General features: G+C 37.9%; 1 protein-coding gene across 1 annotated transcript; it reads right to left on the bottom strand.

Moving 5' to 3' along the window:
- Nucleotides 1-1,953: 1,953 nt before the first annotated feature.
- On the bottom strand, nt 1,954-2,319 carry LOC142164205 (uncharacterized). The gene has a single exon (XM_075221608.1). It carries the CDS (start codon nt 2,317-2,319, stop codon nt 1,954-1,956), a length of 366 nt encoding a protein of 121 aa, XP_075077709.1.
- Nucleotides 2,320-18,426: the final 16,107 nt, after the last annotated feature.

Below are 18,426 nucleotides of genomic sequence, written 5' to 3'. Positions count from 1 at the left end.
CCAAGAATTTCAATAGTTTAAAATTTTAACCTTCGACTAGAAGCGCCAAATTAACCTCAGACAAAGCTAACGTAACTATCAAATCATCAATTTGGGGTAGTTTACTCAAAAGTCAAATATTGCTCAACTCCAACAACTCAAAGTTTCTAAATAAGAATTCTTCTTTCAAAACACTCCTGAACCTCTCGAAAATCAAAACCAATCACAAACGTAAGTCGTAAAACATCAAATGAACCTACTTGAAGTCTAGAATCTCAAAACAGAATGTTGAACTCAAAATGACTGATCAGGCCGACACACGATTGTAACTTTCTTACACCCAACTCTCGAGATTAGTAACCTTTTATGTGGTTACACATACCCTTTTATATGGCCACATAATCTCTGTGTCTCGCTATGGCAATAGTAACAATTCTTTATACCTTAATCGTAACCCTTTGTATGGTTACTATATCATAAATGTTCCTTATTAAAATTTGAAGTTAGCAATCTTTACTTGATCAAACACAATCAATCAAGAGACACTTCAAATATAAGGGTCAAGCCCTTACCTTCTAAAGAAGCACAAAGAAATTTTAAGCTTTCATAAATCCTTTGACATTTAATAACATGTAAACTTTGTCTGTAGAAGCATCGAAAACTTTGTTCATATTCCAATAATATGTGAAAGTTAACCCCAAATGTCCGAAGATAATGCAAGCCTACTCGCTCCAAGTAGATTCATATTAACACCTAAATGCACAAAATCAAACATTTAAGGTGCATGACATTCTTGAGATTTTTTTTTAGTAAAGACAATTCTCAATTCACCTTGATATCTTCCTTTGAAATTTTTTTTTTAATCCAAGGATTCAACTCACGTAACCAATGTATACATAGGTAATTCAAGAATTAATTTTAAATTTGGTTGAAATTTTCAACTCTAGAAACCATATGTTTGATTCTTCTTAATTATCAAAAGTACGTGTTAATCTAAGTTTTTGTAGTATCTAGAAAATAATATCAACAAAAATCCTTCTTAACGATCATAGTTAGATGTGAGTTGTGAAGCTTACCTTGAAAAGCAAAACCCTAAGTTGGACGAAAGCCTTGTTCTCGAGTTCTTGCTGACAATGTAGTGATTTTAGGATGAAATCTTATTATAACTATTGTTGGGGAGTAATAATCTAACATGAATCGTATTGATACTTACCTTGACAAATGGGGGATTGATATAGGTTTCTTTAGGGTTGAGGGAGATGTCTAGGACTTCAGGTTTTGGAACAAACATTTTTTCTCTCCCTTTCTTTTATATTTTGCATTATAGGATTGCTCATGCAAAATTTTGTCCTATCACCTCATGCCTCCTATCATGGGGCACCCCGTATAAGAAGGAATCATCAAAAATATGGATGTTTGCGCCTCTGATGCAAAATTTCTCTAGCACCTCATGCCACATGCAGCAGGGCACGCTGTGTTGGGGTAAATTTTTGGGGTTAGATTGTTGTTATGCTACCTTTTAGTAAAAAGGCCATAACTTATTGTAGGAATGTCAAAATGACAAATAATTTGAAGCATTGGAAACTCTAATCGTTGAACTTTATTTTGATATATATATGTCTGACTCAATCATTTTCTACTAGGAGATATGATTGTCTTAAGTCAAGTCATGTGCGATAATGATCGTCTTCTTCCCTTAAATTATTCCAACTTATTCGAAACTAATGTTCCCCTCTTACAAATATCCATACAAACTCATGAATATAATATCTAGTTGTTATACTAGTTTAGCATTATCTGAACACCCTTATTTCTAACTTAAAGCTTGCAAAAGAACATAATTCTTAGTAAAAATGTCCAGGGCTTTATATTCTCCCCCTCCTATATGACACTTGTCCTCGAATGTCGAACGACTAGCTTTATGTCACAACTCATCCACATATAAGCAGGAAAACTTTTTAAGATTTTAAATATTTAAATGCCACTTCCTTTGAACATATGAGAGTATCTTTTCTTCATATCTTCCTCAGCTTCCAATGTAGCCTCTTCAAAATCATGATTACGCCACAAGACTTTAATTGACACCACATCTTTGTTCCTCAATCTCTGAACTTGACTGTCAAGAAATTTAATGGGAATGTTGACCTCCACTTCATCCACGGGAATTGATTTGGATATGTCCCGAAGGCATTGCCTCAGCATTGACATGTGGAAAACTGGATGAATAGAAACTAATGTTGCTGGAAAGTCTAACTCATAGGCCACATTATTGTTCTTGCTCTGGATTCTATAGGGGCCAACAAATCTAAGACTTAGCTTCCCTTTTTTCCCGAATCTCATGACCCCTTTGTGGGCGATATTTTAAAAAACACATGATCACCTTCTTCAAACTTTATACCCCATGCCTCCTGTTTGTATAAGACTTTTGTCAACTTTTAGCCGTTTAAGCCTTTCCTAAATGATTGTCACTTTCTCTAGAGCATCTTGGACCAACTCAGATTCGATGAAGAGTATCCATATTTGTTCAAACCATCCTATTGGGGATCTACAATGATGCTCGTATAGAGCTTCGTAAGGAGCCATGCCAATACTCTCATGATAATTGTTACTATATAAAAACTCTATTAAGGGGAAATGTTCATCCCAATTACCAAAAAACTACAATTGTGCAAGCCTGTAGTATTTTTAAAGTCTTGAATTATTCACTCTACTTGTCCATTAGTTTGATGATGGAAGGCAGTACTCAAGTTCACCTTCGTGCCCAATCTATGTTGGAACGACTGCCAAAATCTTGATGAGAACTGTGCTGGAGAGCCATGAAATTAGACAATTTTTTTAATGTATGACTTGCCATACAATTTAGCTGTATGGTAGTCTTCACTTGTAGAAAGTAAGATGATTTGTAAACTTGTGTTTGATCACCACACAAAATCATGCTTATGGTGGGTGAGAGACAATCCTATCATAAAATCCAATTAATCATCGCTCACTTCTAATTAGGTACTTCAATGTTTTTAGTCATGCCACCAGGACTTTGGAGATCGGCTTTGACCTTTGGAATTTATGCACCTAGCCAAATGTTTAGCCACATATTCGTTCATCCTTGTAAAGCCCCATTATATTAGTGACTTTTTAAGCCTTCAGTTAACACTCATACTAAGAATTTTGGAAAGATTTATTTCAGAATCTTAAGTTGGCAAAAGTGCTTAAATAGATGTTAAAGGATGATTTGGAGTCGAGTTATATGAGTTCAATGACCAAAATATGGAAGGAAAGTGTTAAGGACCAAGCATAGAAAATATCTCAGTTTCGCTCCAATACATGATCACCACGCGACCTGAATTTTGTCAATGTAGAAAAACAACTCAGTTACGCTGCATCACACGACCGCACACGATCACCAGTAGGTATAAATTTCATATTTTGTGAAATACTCTTATTTTAGGATTTTGAGTATTAGGTTTTCTCTCACATAGCAAGAAGTGGGCAAAAACTCACACTCAAAAGTGAGCAATTCATGAGAAAATACATATATTTTCGTCAGCTAATCATGATCCTAATATCAAATTACTTGAAAAATCCTTAGATTTCGAGGAACACCTTAGAGGCCATTCAACAAGAAAAGCTAGGGTTTTTGAGTTTTAAGATAATCTCTATGGTGGAGCAAGCCATGGAGGAGCATGCACTAGCTTGTTATGGAGCAAACACTTAGCCATGGTGGGAGGAGCACTAGGCGGCTGCTATTGCAACTGGTGGTACAATACACGGATTGGAATATATCCGATACAAACACGGATAATATTACGTTAATATCTACTATTAACAAATAAATTTGGTCCAAAAAATTAATCAATCAATCATTTGACCAAATCCGAAGCCGAAGCCGAAGCCGAGCGAGCGACGACGGTGCGAGGTTTGCCTTCTTCTTAACTCTTTAAGAGCTACATGAAGTGCATTTGTATATAAACCCACCAAACTCCTTTTCCTCTACCAATGAGGGATAATGTCTCATTAAAAGGAGAGGGAAACTTAAAATTTTACTCAAAATTTTCATTTCCCTCCATTTCCCATTCACCCTCTTTTTAATACCTTTCTATATTAAAAAGAAACTCAACAATTCTCACCAATCTGCAGCTTTAGATTTGCTTACACCCAAAGATGGATCTTTTGAAAGCCTTGAAGTGACATACAAGGCCTTAAGGTTATTTGAGGTTCTTGGAACTGGAAAACATCCTGACATCAAGGCAGCTACATGTAAATCAGTGGTGGACACTCTTAGGTCTCCATCTTCAGCATCGAAAGATTTGTTTCAAGCATTGAGAGTCAATAGGATATTGAAGTGAGGGCTTAACAATGAGACGTTTGCTGGCCTCTAGACTTAAGGATAACGTGAACAGTGTTGGCTCACTTCTCGACTATTACTACTCAGTTGGAAGTTTAGTCCTTATCGCGGGTCAAGCTTCTAAAGTTGATGTACACCTTGGAGGTGCTGATTCCGTTTTCCGTGCCATAAAGGCTCTTAGACAAAGTAATGGAAGATGGCGCTATAGCTCCAACAATCCCGAGTCTAGTACATTTGCTGCAGGAATTGCACTTGAGAGCCTGGCTGGTGTCATTTCAATAGCATCTTCTAAGATTGATCGTTCTCTATCCGTGTTCGAGTTTCCGGGCCCGATTCGAGGTTCCGGTTCGCAATTTCAGCATTTCGGTCCAACAATTGTCGCTTTGTTATTCCGATTGATTTGCAATTTCAGCTTTGTTCTTCAATAAAAGTCCATTTCTCAATTTTCATTCTCATTTCATTGTGTTATGATAGCTTGGTGCACGTGTTAGTTGATTTTTTATTCTACGTTATTTAAGTAGCATGTCTTAGTTTTCATTTAAATTATTTAAATTAGCTTTTATTTCGATTGTGATGTATGTAATCTTGGTTCTTGAGTAAATTCTTTTAATTGTGTAGATGGAAAAATTGGAGTTGTTTCTTTCTTGACAAGGAATAAGAATGAGCCATAAGGTGGGTCTTGGACCATAAGGAATCTGGCCAAGTAATAGATCATGTTAGCTAGCTTATTTGCTCCCCAATAATATCTTGATCATAAATTTGAAATCACAACAATCTCAAAGATTAGGAAAATAATTAAATGCGCTAGTTGCTTTAGGCGCGATTAATAATAATCATCACGACTATGTGTACGGTTCCTGTGGCATGGACGTGATACCCAATCCCCATTCGGGTGTGCATTTCATGTGACCCGACTATAACTTTGAATAATAATAAAACAAACATGTTGTAAATCGCGGGTGCATTTTATGTGACGCGGTTCACAATGTGTACCAAAACGACAAGTGTTACGACAATCGTGACTTGTTCCAGAAAATAATTCTATAAATATTAAAAATGGTTATAAAGTTAGAAATGCACAATAGGTTCTAACCATGTAATTACTAAGATAATTAGTCCAATTATTAATAGTTGAGCGACCGTGCTAAAACCACGGAACTCGGGAGTGCCTAATACCTTCTCCTGGGTTAACAAAATTCCTTACCTGGTCTTCTATGCTCGTAGACCATAAATAAGAGTCAATTTCCTCGATTTGGGATTTAAAATAAACCGGTGATTTGGGACACCATAAATTATTCCAAGCGGAGACTCTGAAATCAAATAAAATAATCAAATTTCAATTAATATCACTTTAATTGGAAAAACTCCCTTATATCCCCTTTCGGGTAAAAAGGAAGTGTGACAGCTCTGGGACTCTGCTGGGGATAAGAACCCAGAACTTTTGCTAAATGAGTTTTTTACCGCTTTGATATTGATTGAACTATATATAAATTGTTACGAAACCCTCTTCTCTCTAAGTCTTCTAAATCATCTAGAAAGCGTGCACTTTGTGTGGCTTCTTTTCTGTTACAGTCATATCCCAAATTTAGAACGAGGTTCGGATAAGTTGCAAAGCCAGTGAAGCTTCTGTATTCCCAGTATGCTGCCCCCTCCCCCGGCTCGAGTTGTCTGCTCGGGTAAGCCAGGTCTAGAATAGTACACCCAGGATACAAACCTAGAATAACATAGCCTCATGCCGGATCCCTAGTAGGAACGTTTGTTTGCATCACGTGCATTTGACTTTGGGGGCTCAACACAGGGGTTGAGTCCGTTTGGGATAGATGTACCTAAATTAAAAGACCATCCTGATGCATCTTACGTGCTACTTGCATATATGTTTGTTTCGGCTTGCATGTTGACTGGCTGCTAGAATAGGGAAAGAAAATCAAAACAAAGAAAAAATAGAAAATTGAAAAATAAGTAGGTACTCCAAATTCGAAATTTTGCCAAAACTTTTAAAAAACAAAGAGAAAGAAAATAAGTGATTGTTTTCAAAAGTCATGTTTTTCCTGTTCCGTCAAAACTAACAGAACTACGCGGGTCTGATTCTCACCGGATGTGAGATACGTAGGTAAACCTCATCGGCTCCGGCCCCCAAATTTCAAAAATCTAAAAATATTTTCCTTTACTTTCTTCTTTAGAAAGTCTTTCTTTTAGACCCCAATTTTTAAAAAAATCCAAAAATATTTTCTTTTCATTTCTTCTCAATATCCAAAAATATTTTCATGCACCTTTCGATAATTGAAAAGAAAATTCAAGATTCAAAAATAATTTCTTTTTTATTTAGAAGTCTTTCTTTCATAAATTCAAAATAAAAGTCCAAAAATCAAAAATATTTCTTTTCTTCTTTAGTAGTTTTCCTTTCGAAATTCAAAAAAAAAATCGAAATCAAAAAATATTTCCTTTCTTCTTTATATGTCTTTCTTTTGAAAAAGTCCAAAATCCAAAAAGAGTTAATTTATTTACTTTATTCCTAATTTTCCCGAACTACGCAAATATCTGATTCATGCGGCATCATGATACGTAGGCAACCCACATCAGGTTCGATCGAATAGTTTAAAAAAAGAGAGAAAATAAAAAAAAGAAAAAAAAAGAGGAAGAATGATAATAATAAGGACTGACTGAGTCCATTCTAACGTGTCTCTTGTTTCGAATTGTGAAGAAAGTTTAAGGTGGTTGGTTTGTGGTAAGCTGGCAACACAAGATCAAAGGGAAAAATGTCATTGACAACTGAGTCGAAGCTGTTACAAATGCTCAAGAGACTCAGGGTCAGAGGGTTCAACAAGAGACTACTGTGGTTGAGGAAAATAGAATACTGAAATAACAAATGACTGAAATGTGTCAAGTATGAGCCAATGGCCAAGGACCGCCTTTTTCTATTCATGGTTTCCCAGAGTTCACATCCATCCTGACTACTACCATTTCGGTCTCATTGCCTGATCAATTCGATCCACCTGGGTTCAGTTTTTATCCCAACTGTACGACTACAGCTGAAACTTTTGTTGCGCGCTCCCAAAGTGGCCATTGACAACCAATGAGACAACCTCTGCTACCATGCCTGTCTTCACTGTCCCACAGTCAACAGTGGTACAGAAGAAAAGTCATGAGTCATAATTTGCTACTCAGCAAGAACAGTACCACTCTCCTGAGTACCACTCGTGCCTATTTGATCTTCCTGCAAATAATGAGAAGCTGTCCCAAAAGATGGCACAAGAAGAAATGACCCAAAGAGTGAAAAGCTTAAAACAACAGTTGAAAAATATGCAAGGGTTGGCAGGTCAGAAGAGTATTGCCTTCAAAGATCTATGTATGTTCCCCGATGTTCGTTTGCCAATTGGTTTCAAGACTCTCAAATTTGAAAAGTATGATGGACATGGAGACCCCATAGCCCACCTGAAAAGGTATTGCAATCAGCTAAGAGGTGCGGGAGGAAAGGAAGAATTACTAATGACTTATTTGGTTAAAGCCTTATGGGTGTAGCCTCCGAATAGTTTATGGGTCAAGACACATGTCTCTGGTATGTCTGGGATGACATGGCCCATGCCTTTGTCAGATAGTTCCAATACATTGTTGACATCGCTCCAGACCGTAATTCCATTTCAAACCTGAAGAAGAAACCAACTGAAAGTTTTACGGAATATTCCATTAAATGGAGAGAGCAAGCGGCTAGAGTTAAGCCATCCATCGATGACCACGAGCTAATCACTGTCCTCCTTTAGGCTCAAGAGCCAGATTATTTTCAAAGCATGATGTCCGCAGTGGGCAAATCCTTCTCCGAAGCAATGAAGATTGGGGAAATGATTGATAATGGCCTCAAGACAGGCAGAATTATAAGTCAAGCAATTCTCAAAGTCGCAAATAAGACTGTCCAAATTGAATCTGGTAATTTTAGTGACAAGAATGAGATGGATGAAGAAATCATGATGGCATTAGGGTCGAGAAGAGGTCCTAGGAGAACTTCTCTAAGGTATGACCAGCCTCGTCTATTTTTCGATGATTCCCCTGAGCACTACTATCCACCTCAGAATCCGCAATACTCTGTTGCTCCACCTCAGTATGTTGTCCAGTCACCAAGACACCCTAGAAGGCGAGCACCAGAATCGCAAAATCTCCATCAGCCTCCATAAAATTTTCAAGTGCCCTATAACCCACATCTAAGCCAGGGATGTAACGGGGAACAAAGATTGAAAGATAATTTTACACCAATAGGAGAGTCCTATGTAAGCTTGTTTGAGAAATTAAAGCATTATGACATGATTGCACCTATTCCTCTAAATCATGTAGACCACCGTGCAAGAAGCTTTGACCCTTCTAAAAGGTGTGAATACCATTCAAATGCCTAGGGGCACAATGTTTAAAGTTGTCGGGATTTTAAAAGAGAAATAGAAAGGATGATCCAGGAAAATCTAATTGTGATCCAAGACAGTGACACCTAAAATATCACGCAGAATCCTTTACCTTCATATGATGATGCACACTTTGTGGGGATGATGCCTGGTGACATGGAGTATGAGAATCCTCTCGGGAACTTGCCAACTGAAATTGGAGAAGTCCATGGTGATTTTGATGAGCAAATTTGTAGCTAAATGTCAAGCTTAGCAATTGAACAGTCATTCCCTCTTTACAAGGAAGAAATCTTGGTTGCTTGTTTTGATATTTTTTCTATTATCTGGGTTATGATCAAAAAAAATTTTGTTTTATTGAGTCAAACTCTTCTATCCCTCTATTCTGTTTGTGTGAGTCTTGTCTGTCTGGTTTTGTTGCTATTTTCATTAGCCGGGTTATTTTAGGATTGTAACTCAGATTTTAGGTTGTTTGTATTGTTGTTTACTCAATAAAATAGAGTTTTTCCTTTTATGTCATTCCATGCTCAGTTCTTTTCCCGCTAGTTTTAGTGATATGACATGCATGCGAAATTTTTGGCTAGATCATAGAAAATTGATTTAAGATTGAATTGGACAACTGAGAAAAAAGCACTTTTGAGGATGAAAAAATGTTGAAATACCTTGGAATTAAGCCCGAATAAAATTCAAGTGGAACTAGAATAGTCAGACCCGTAGAGGTTAAGAATCCTTACCTTTAAAATCATTGTGAAGATCGGGTTGAGGAAGAATAAATTGAAGTCTGTTTGAAATTAAGGGATGAAAAGTGTCTTGTGACCACGACACACCGAGAGGACAGACATGTTCGTCAATGTTGTGATCGCGAAAAAATAATATGCTTGGCGTTCTTGAGGTTGGGATGCCCTTTTTCTGCTACCCGAACACTTTATACCCTTTGTTACCTCTTTTGAGCCCGTGTTATTTTATTTGACCACCCTCTTCTAGAATCAGGTTTAGAGTCAAAAGTAAAAAAATGAAAAAATAATAAAAATAAAGGTCCATGCCCCAAGAGCATAAACTGGGACAGTTCTTTGAAAGTTCACGTGAAAAAAAGAAGAAAAAGAAGAAGAAGAAGAAGAAAGAACGGTCGAAAGTCCATGCCCTCAGAAGATAGAAGCTAAGGCAAACAAAAAGAAAAAAAAGAAAAAAAAAGAGAAAGAAAAGGAAAAAAACAGAGGAACAGAAAGAAAAATTTATAGTTAGGTCAGATGTTTTGAACTACGTTTGACCTGATTCCTTTAGAAAGGATACGTAGGCAGCCTTACACGATTCAGTCCAACCAAATGAGAATTCAAAAAAAAAAAAGAAAACAATTTCTAAAAAATCCCCAATAGCTGAAACTGGGGCAAAGATTTTATTTCACTTTTGAAAGAGCCGATTCCAAGAGTTGTAAGTCTACAATCCCCTTTACTTTGAGTCTATTTTGAGCCTTCACGACGTCCTTTCTTTCCAACCCTATCCAAAATACTTCTAAATAAAGACCTCCCGATATGCCTTCAAGAATGCCAAGAGAAGCATGTAATGAGCAACTTTTATCATACGATATAGAACATTGTCAAGTTTCTCAACAAAAGAAAAAATAAGGGGAAGAAAAAAAATGAGAGAGTCTTACTAGTGAAAACCTTCAAGGGCACTGTAAGACGATAGTAAGCAGAGATGAATAAATGAGAGAGACTTGTAGGTGAAAATCCCTTGGGGCACCACTAGTCAAAAGTGAGTCGTGAAGCTGATGCAAAGGATTGGCACGAACAAGCTTGACTTCAAAGGTCATAAGAATGACAAAAAGGAAGATTGGATCAATATGGCAGATCATTAAGGCTAGTTATTGAAAAAAAAAAGTCTTCCTTTTATCCTTCCGACAGGGGCATTTCTTGTTAATACTTGTTTCTTTGCATCATTGTGTCTTTCACTCTGAGTCAGTCCTTGTCAAAACAAGCAAGAAAAGATTTCAAAATATGCTACCAGCTTTTCAGTTGCACAAAGTAAATTTTGCCAGCATACTCAGGTGTTACAATCAACATGATTAGAGGATTCATGTAAAGGCTTCCCCCCAAAAGACTCTTGTTAGCCTACTTGGCGCAAGCAAAGATAACTTGCGATTCTCTCTGACAGACAAAATATCGCGAGAAAAAGGGCGCGCGACACAGAAAAGGTCACCTGAGCAAAGATCTCCAGTCGGGATAAGGCTGATTGAACCACAAAACACTAATGGTATTGGAAGCGAAACAATCAGGATTGATACAAGAAGTAAAGGTCCCTTGAAAGTAACAACAGAGTCTCCCAACAGTGCAGTCAACTACCGATGTCATTGATCTTCTAAAAGAGAATGGACACAAAGCCAAACTGTCAAATACGTCAAGGCCACAAACCGATCACCACCTTTTAAAACTGACAAAGTTTTGTTTGTTTGAAACAGGAACAAGGCAGTGCAAGGACAGTGGTTTTAAAAAAAAGAGAAAAAAAGAAAAAGAAAGAAATAGAAGAGAAGAGAAGAGCCGACAAAGGGAAGTTTCTCAAATCTTTGCCCTTATTTGTCTTGGTAATGTACATAAAATGTTGCCATTGCTCTTCACATTTTTCCTCCTAGGATAAAAAGTTCTAGTTTGATGGATTTTCCTCCCAATAAAAATCTTAGTATGGTGAATCTTTCACCTAAGATAGAATATCTATTCTGATGAACTTACTCCTAGGATAGAAATCTTAGTCTGATGAATCTTTCTCTTAAGATACAAAAAAAAATGACCTAGTCTAATGAATTTTCTACTAGGATCGAAATCTTAGTCTGATGAATCTTTCTCCTAAGACAGAAGACCTAGTCTGATGAACTTTCTCCTAGGATAGAAATCTTAGCCTGATGAATCTTTCTCCTAAGATAGAAAACCTAGTCTGATGAATCTTTCTCCTAGGATAGAAATCTTAGTTTGATGAATATTTCTCCTAAGATAACAAATAAAACCCTAGTTTGATGAATCTTTCTCCTAGGATAAATGTCATAGTCTGATAAATTTTTCTCCTAAGATAGAGACCTAGTTTGATTAACTTTCTCCTAGGATAGTGTAACGACTCGACTGGTTGTTTTGAGCTTTTACACTTTGCTCGCCAGTTCTCAAGCATGTCTAGCCCTGTGTGATGTACTATGACTTATGAAAATCGTCGGTTTGGTTTTCAGGGTAACCGGAATGAAATTTGAAGAACAATTCTCAATTTGAAGCTTAAAATTTGAAAGGTTTGACCAAGATTTAACATATTAGTAGATGACCTCGAATTAGAATTTTTATGATTTGGTTAGCTCCGTTAGGTGATTTGGGACTTAGGAGCGTGATCGAAATGTGTTTTGGAGGTCCGGAGTACATTAAGGCTTGAATTGGCGAAATTGGAATTTTGGCGTTTTCCGGTTGATATGTGAGATTTTGATATAGGAGTTGGAATAGAATTCTGGAAGTTGGAACAGGTTTGTAATGTTATTTTGGATATGTGTGCAAATATTCGGGTCAATCAGAGGTATTTTAGGTAGTTTCGGCATCGTTGGTGGAATTTAGAAATTTCAAAGTTTATAGGCATGAATTTGATGTGTTTTTGGTGTTTTTGCATTGTTTTTGGTGTTTCGAGGGTTTGACTAAGTTTGAATGATGTCATGGGATATGTTGGTAGGTTTGGTTGAGGTCCTAGGGGCCTCGGTTGTATTTCGGATGCTCAAACGGGTACTTTTGGTCTTTGGGAGATTGCTGGTTTTCTGGTTTTTTAGCAGCAGTGGTTTGTTCATTGCGATCGCGTGAGTTCATCCACAATCGCATAGAGTAAGTTGAGTTCGGGCGGATTTTGTGAATCTCGATTGCGAAGGTAGGAGTGCGATCGCATATGGTGAGCAGTCTTGGTCACTGCGTTCGCGTGGAGACCTTTGCGTTCGCGTAGAAGGACTTGGAGTGGCAGTGAGGTGATGGAATTGCTCTATGCGATTGCATAGAGCTGGTCGTGATCGCATTGTTGTGAGGAGTTATCTTATGCGATTGCATAGGTGTTTCTGTGACCATGTAGGGTTAAATAACTAGGCAGTATTTAAATAGCCAATCCGCGACCCTTCTTCATTTTCCACCATTTTTGATCGGGATTGAAGCCTTTGAGGGAGATTTTTTAGGAACCCAAAGGGGAATCACTTGGAGGTAATATTCTTGACTTCATAACTCGTTTATATGTGATTAAAGGTCTAATTAGTGATAAAAATTAGGGAAAAATCAGTGCAAAATGGGTAATTATGGCTTGAGATTAAGAGACCTTAAAACGGGTATTTGAGGGTCAATTGAACTCCGATTTCAGTGTTCTTGATATGTATAGACTCGTGGGAGGATGAGGATCATTTTGGCATAAATTTTATCGAGTTCTGAGATGTGGTCCCGGGGGCCGAGTTTTGCATATTTCGGGATTTTTGGTATAAATTAGATATTTTCGAATGAGCTTTGTTCCCTTAATATATTTTGATGGTATGAATATGCTTTTTGCTATATTTGGAGCATTCAGAGGTCGAGTGGAGAGGCAAGGGCATCGCGAGCTAGAGTTGGACCGGATTGAGGTAAGTAATGATTGTAAATGTCAGTCTTGAGGGTATGAAACCCCGGATTTCACATCGTTGTGCTATATTGAGGTGGTGCACACGCTAGATGGCGAGCGTGGGGTCGTGCACCATTGGGGATTATTACTTAGTCCATCCCGAATGACTGTTTTACTGCTTATTTGATTGAAAATTGTTTGTTATCATCATGTTTTGGGTTGAATGCCATATTTGGACCTCGTGCCAACTATTTTGGACCCTTAGGGGATTTTTACTGCTAGTTCCTCACTGTTTTGATTTTTATATCTGTACTCAGTCATGCTATATTCTACCGTTTTCATAACTCAGCCATGTTTACTCTATTTTAATACTTTAAATGATATTTTGGGCTGAATATCATATTTTACTGTGCGCGAGTAGCTTTTAGAGATTTCTGACTGAGTAAGGCCGAGGGTCTGTGTTGTGAGGATACTTTTGGGTCAGGCTATATGCTGCAGCAGTGATACACTGATTTGTGATTATGAGGTCGAGGGCCTGAGTTGTACGCCACAAGGTGGCTTGATATGAGGCCGAGAGCCTATTGATTATGCCACAAGGTGGATTAATATTGCGCTTTGGTCGTAAGGGGCCCCTCCTGAAGTCTGTACACCCTAGTGAGCGTGGGTACCCTGAGTGAGTGATATATTAATTATGCCACGAGATGTCTTGTTATTGCGCTTGGGCCGTAAGGGGCCCTTCCCGGAGTTTGTACACCCCTAGTGAGCACGAGTACCTAGTATGAGATGTGATATAGCCTGAAGGGCTAATGTTATTCCATGTTATGCCTGAGGGGCAGTTCTTGATTTAAGTTATGCCCGAGGGGTTGATTACGAGTGATTGTGAGGTAGCCCGAGGGGCTGGTTCTGTTGATATTATGCCTGAGGGGCTGTTTATGGTACATGTTTTGCCCGAGAGGCTTCCTTTTTACTTACTGTTGTATCACTCATTTGAAACTATTGAAAGTTGTTTTAGAATGGTTTTACGGAAATTGAGCTTGATTTACGAAATAAATGATTTCTATACTGTTTTGGTAAGGTACTGCATTTGCTGTAGAGTTACGCTATGTTTTATGTGTTTTCTCACTGCTCAACTTTCATTTACCTTTATTACTTACTCAGTTGGAGTACTCACATTACTTCCTGCACCTTGTGTATAGATTCAGGTATTTCTGAACCCGACAGCGGGTGTTGATAGCTTAAAGGCAGGGTCATCGGAGTTTAGCAAGGTAGTTGTCCGGCGTTCGCAGCACAACTTTTCTCCCTCTTGTTTTCATAAGACTGTATTCAGTACATTTTCAAACTTTTCATTGCATTCAGACCTTAGTAGATGCTCGTGACTGGAGACACCCCAATGGCGGGCTTGTATATTATTTTTGCACTGTTCATGTAGACTTATATTATGAAATATTTGTTTAAATTAAAGGCTTAAACATGATTCTTATTGATAAATGGTTAATTTGGGAGTTGTGTCGGCTGACCTAGTTTCATGATAGGAGCCATCATGACCGGGTCAGTTTTAGGGTCGTGACAAGTTGGTATCAGAGCCTAGGTTACATAGGTCTCATGAGTCATGAGCAGATTTAGTAGTGTAACGGCCCGACCGAGACGTCTGTACTTATCCTCGGGAGGCTGCAAAACCTTTAGGAAAAGCTTAACATTCTTGAATTCTTATCGTGCATCCTTGATTTATCTTGAAATATAACTCTTTGAATTCCTTCCACGTGTTCGCATGCACGTATAAGTGCTCAATATCAGATGGGAATCGATGGCTTGTGATTCCCTAATCGAGGGGCGAGATGTGATTTTCTGTGTGTTGATGTTGGGCCAGTCTAGAGGACTTGAAGTCGGGTTTTGCCTGCATCTTGAGCACCGAGGTGCGGATTGTGTGAGCATATGTTTTTAAACTTATATGTTCGGTAGTGTCCCTATTAGTGGGAGTGATGACTGGATAGCTACGTGACGAGTGTGATGTGATTACGAGATGTGTTCATATGAATTGAACGAGATAGGAAGATTCTGCATGGGGGGGAGTAAGAACTATCCGGTGCTTGGTTTCCATCGTGATTTGATGTTTAGCCCGAGTTGTGGGGCGTGATGAAGGACCTTTTCATGTTTCCTAGTTGGGAAGTGAAGTGGATTTCACTTTGTGATATGAGTTCGGACTCAGGAAGATTAAGTAACTGTGTAATGTTTATGACAGTGGAAGGCTATAAGCAGATGTTAGTTTGAGGAGAGGTAGGTGGGCTATCTCCTGCGGATTGTTCTGAAGTTTGTGTGATCCTTTATGTCGTTTATTGGAAGATCTCTATTACTAGGGAAATATATGTGTTGCAATTTGAATTTGGGTCACCTTAGAGAGTGGGCTTGACTGTTATGAGGGTGAAGGCGAGGATTGCAGAAGGTTTAAAGTCTAGATGGTCTGTGTTTCACGAGTTTAGGAAGGATTGAGTTTAATCTCACTATGGCATTATGGCAGTAATAGAGTATATGCATTATGAGTTATTGTGTGTTTTGATCAACGACTTGAGCCAAGTGGGGGAGTCTGCTATTGATTAGTTGATTGCACGGTTATGTGCTATGTTGGTTCCAGTTTGAGGAATACTGATGAATCAGTTATGGTTTACGGAGGTTGAGACCGAGGATGGCTCGATAAAGGAAAATTTTGATAAAGGTTATATTATGCTTCATAGGTGTATGAGAATCACGGAATGTCTTGAGTGATTATTGGTAAAGGAAGTGCGGTGCATAGAACAGGGAGTTGCTTGGTTGTAGGTGAGGTTACATTCTGTGATGCTGGATTGCTATTGGAGCACAGGTCGTGCAGTCCGTTTGATCGATCTAATTGCGGTTTGAGTAAAGGGGATGACTCTCGAGAATAATTCTAATGGGTTCAAGATTTTACATGTAATAATTGGATATTTTCAGGTAGTGTAGTTGGTTAGAAACTGAGGTTTGCATTGGAGGGTGTCAAGACTTGTGGTATTTCTATATAAATTAGGGAATTCTATATATCAGTATCAGGAAGGTGAAGTAATGACCTTGGATTCACAGGAAGTTTTGTCAGGGTAGGAATCTTGAATGTGGTGCTTTTGAGAATATTTAAGAGAGTATCTGTCACACCTCCTTTTTCCTACTCCCCCGGGAAGGGCGTAAAGGGGAGTTTTTCCAATTAAAGGACAATCGAATCGGGATTATTTATTAAAGATTTAGAGTCGCCACTTGGGAGATTTATGGTGTCCCAAGTCACCGGTTGAATCCCGAATCGAGGAAAAGTTTAACTATGTTTAACAGTCCGCGAACCAGAAATTAGGGTAAGGAATTCTGTTAACCCGAGAGAAGGTATTATGCATTCCCAAGTTCCGTGGTTCTAGCACGGTCGCTCAACTATTATATTCGGCTTAATTGTCTGATTTTAAACAATTATGAACCTACGCAAATTTTAACTTTTTAACCGCTTTTATTCATTTTTTAGAGAAAATTGCAACGTCATTAAAACACATCTCAAACCGCGTCACATATATGCACCCGTGGTCTTTGACATATTTTAACATCATTGTGATTTGGATTTGGGTCACATAAATGCGCACCCGAATTTAGGAAAGTAATATTATTAAACTAACGCACCTAAAGCAATTTCGCGTTTGCAACTTTGCGAGGGCCATGAAATTTACTAAATGGCACGCCTCGAGTTCTAAGAATAAACAAAATTAATTGGACAAGGGCCATGCAATTTTCATTTTTGTTTGGCATGGCACACCTTAACTTACTCTAATTAGAGCATTTCTAAAGTAATACATGAGGGCTATAAGTTGTTATTGGTTTGAATGGCACACCTCAAAATATCAAAAGAGTCTAATTGATTAAGGAAAAGAATCAACCCCCAGCAGTTCAAAATATATATTATGCCAAAGGCCCGAGCCAAACTTGACACCCACGAATCAACACTCAAGGGAAATGGACCAGCGAAATTGAGCTAAACCCAAACGATGCCATATGCAGAATTCTAATTCTGGGCAAGCTTTCAGATTCAGGCCCAATATGGGCCCAAATTTAGCAGCCCTGAGATTGCCAAGCTTGTCTAGTTAGCTAAAAGCGATGATCAACATAATATCACCATGGAGCATTGAGCCGTGTGAACAACTTAATCCATGGCTTAAAATAATTGGCAAAAATTAACTAACTGAAAGAAAATCTGATTTTGTTTTAGCAATCATGGAATTAAAATTAGTCCCATGAAACATGCACACAAATTTCCCATTTACCTTCCGTTTTAACTATTACAACGGGGACGAACATAGAAGCATTTTGAAATTTAGAATTAAACAAGCATCGAGTAACCATAGGCTTAACTCAAATTTTTGGAGTTGTTCTTTCACAGACAGTTTCATGTTATTTGGGCATTTTTGCTCAAGTCATGTGAATGGTAAATATCAATCCTATAGGTTAATCTAAGAAACAATAAGAGTCTAATTCTCATGTATTTCCAACTTCAAACAAATACTTGGCTTCTTCAATTCATAGGTGAAAGGAATGAACAATACTTGGAAATTGAAAAGAAATCAAAATGTAAGGGGTCAGTGTTCTACAGCAGCAGAGCAGCAACAAGATTCAACACCCAAACTCAATAAAACAGCAAAAATGGCCAACGAAAGCCAATGGAACAATAGCTACCCAACAGAATTCAACCCAAAAACTTTAAGAAATCCAAATTTAAGCTATCTCAAACATGGAAAGAATTAGAAAATGTTTCAATCACTGAAAATTTCAATACTCAAAGCCGAGAAATCAATGGAACAGGTTCAGAGTTTCAGCCGTGAGTATTTTCAGAATATTTATCTCTTCAAGTCTGCCTTCTAAGGCAACTAAAGGTGCCTTTATAGGCAAGCAAATAGGTCAACCTTTCAGATTTTAGTTCTACCCTTTAAGCCTTTTTAAAATTTGCTTTTAGCATAGAGATCCCTAAAGTTTTGACTTGTTAACCAAGCTAACCTACTAACAATCTGAAATTCAAATTAAAACCCCTACTAGAAGCTTCCTATTTCTGATATCAGAAAGATTCCCTCAACCAAATACCCAAACTACCCCCCATGCCCCTGTTAT

Source organism: Nicotiana tabacum, chromosome 1 (assembly GCF_000715075.1).
Source record: "Nicotiana tabacum cultivar K326 chromosome 1, ASM71507v2, whole genome shotgun sequence".
Classification (NCBI taxonomy): Eukaryota; Viridiplantae; Streptophyta; class Magnoliopsida; order Solanales; family Solanaceae; genus Nicotiana; species Nicotiana tabacum.
Note: the sequence above shows the minus strand (reverse complement) of the source record. Positions and strands in the feature narration are given on the sequence as shown.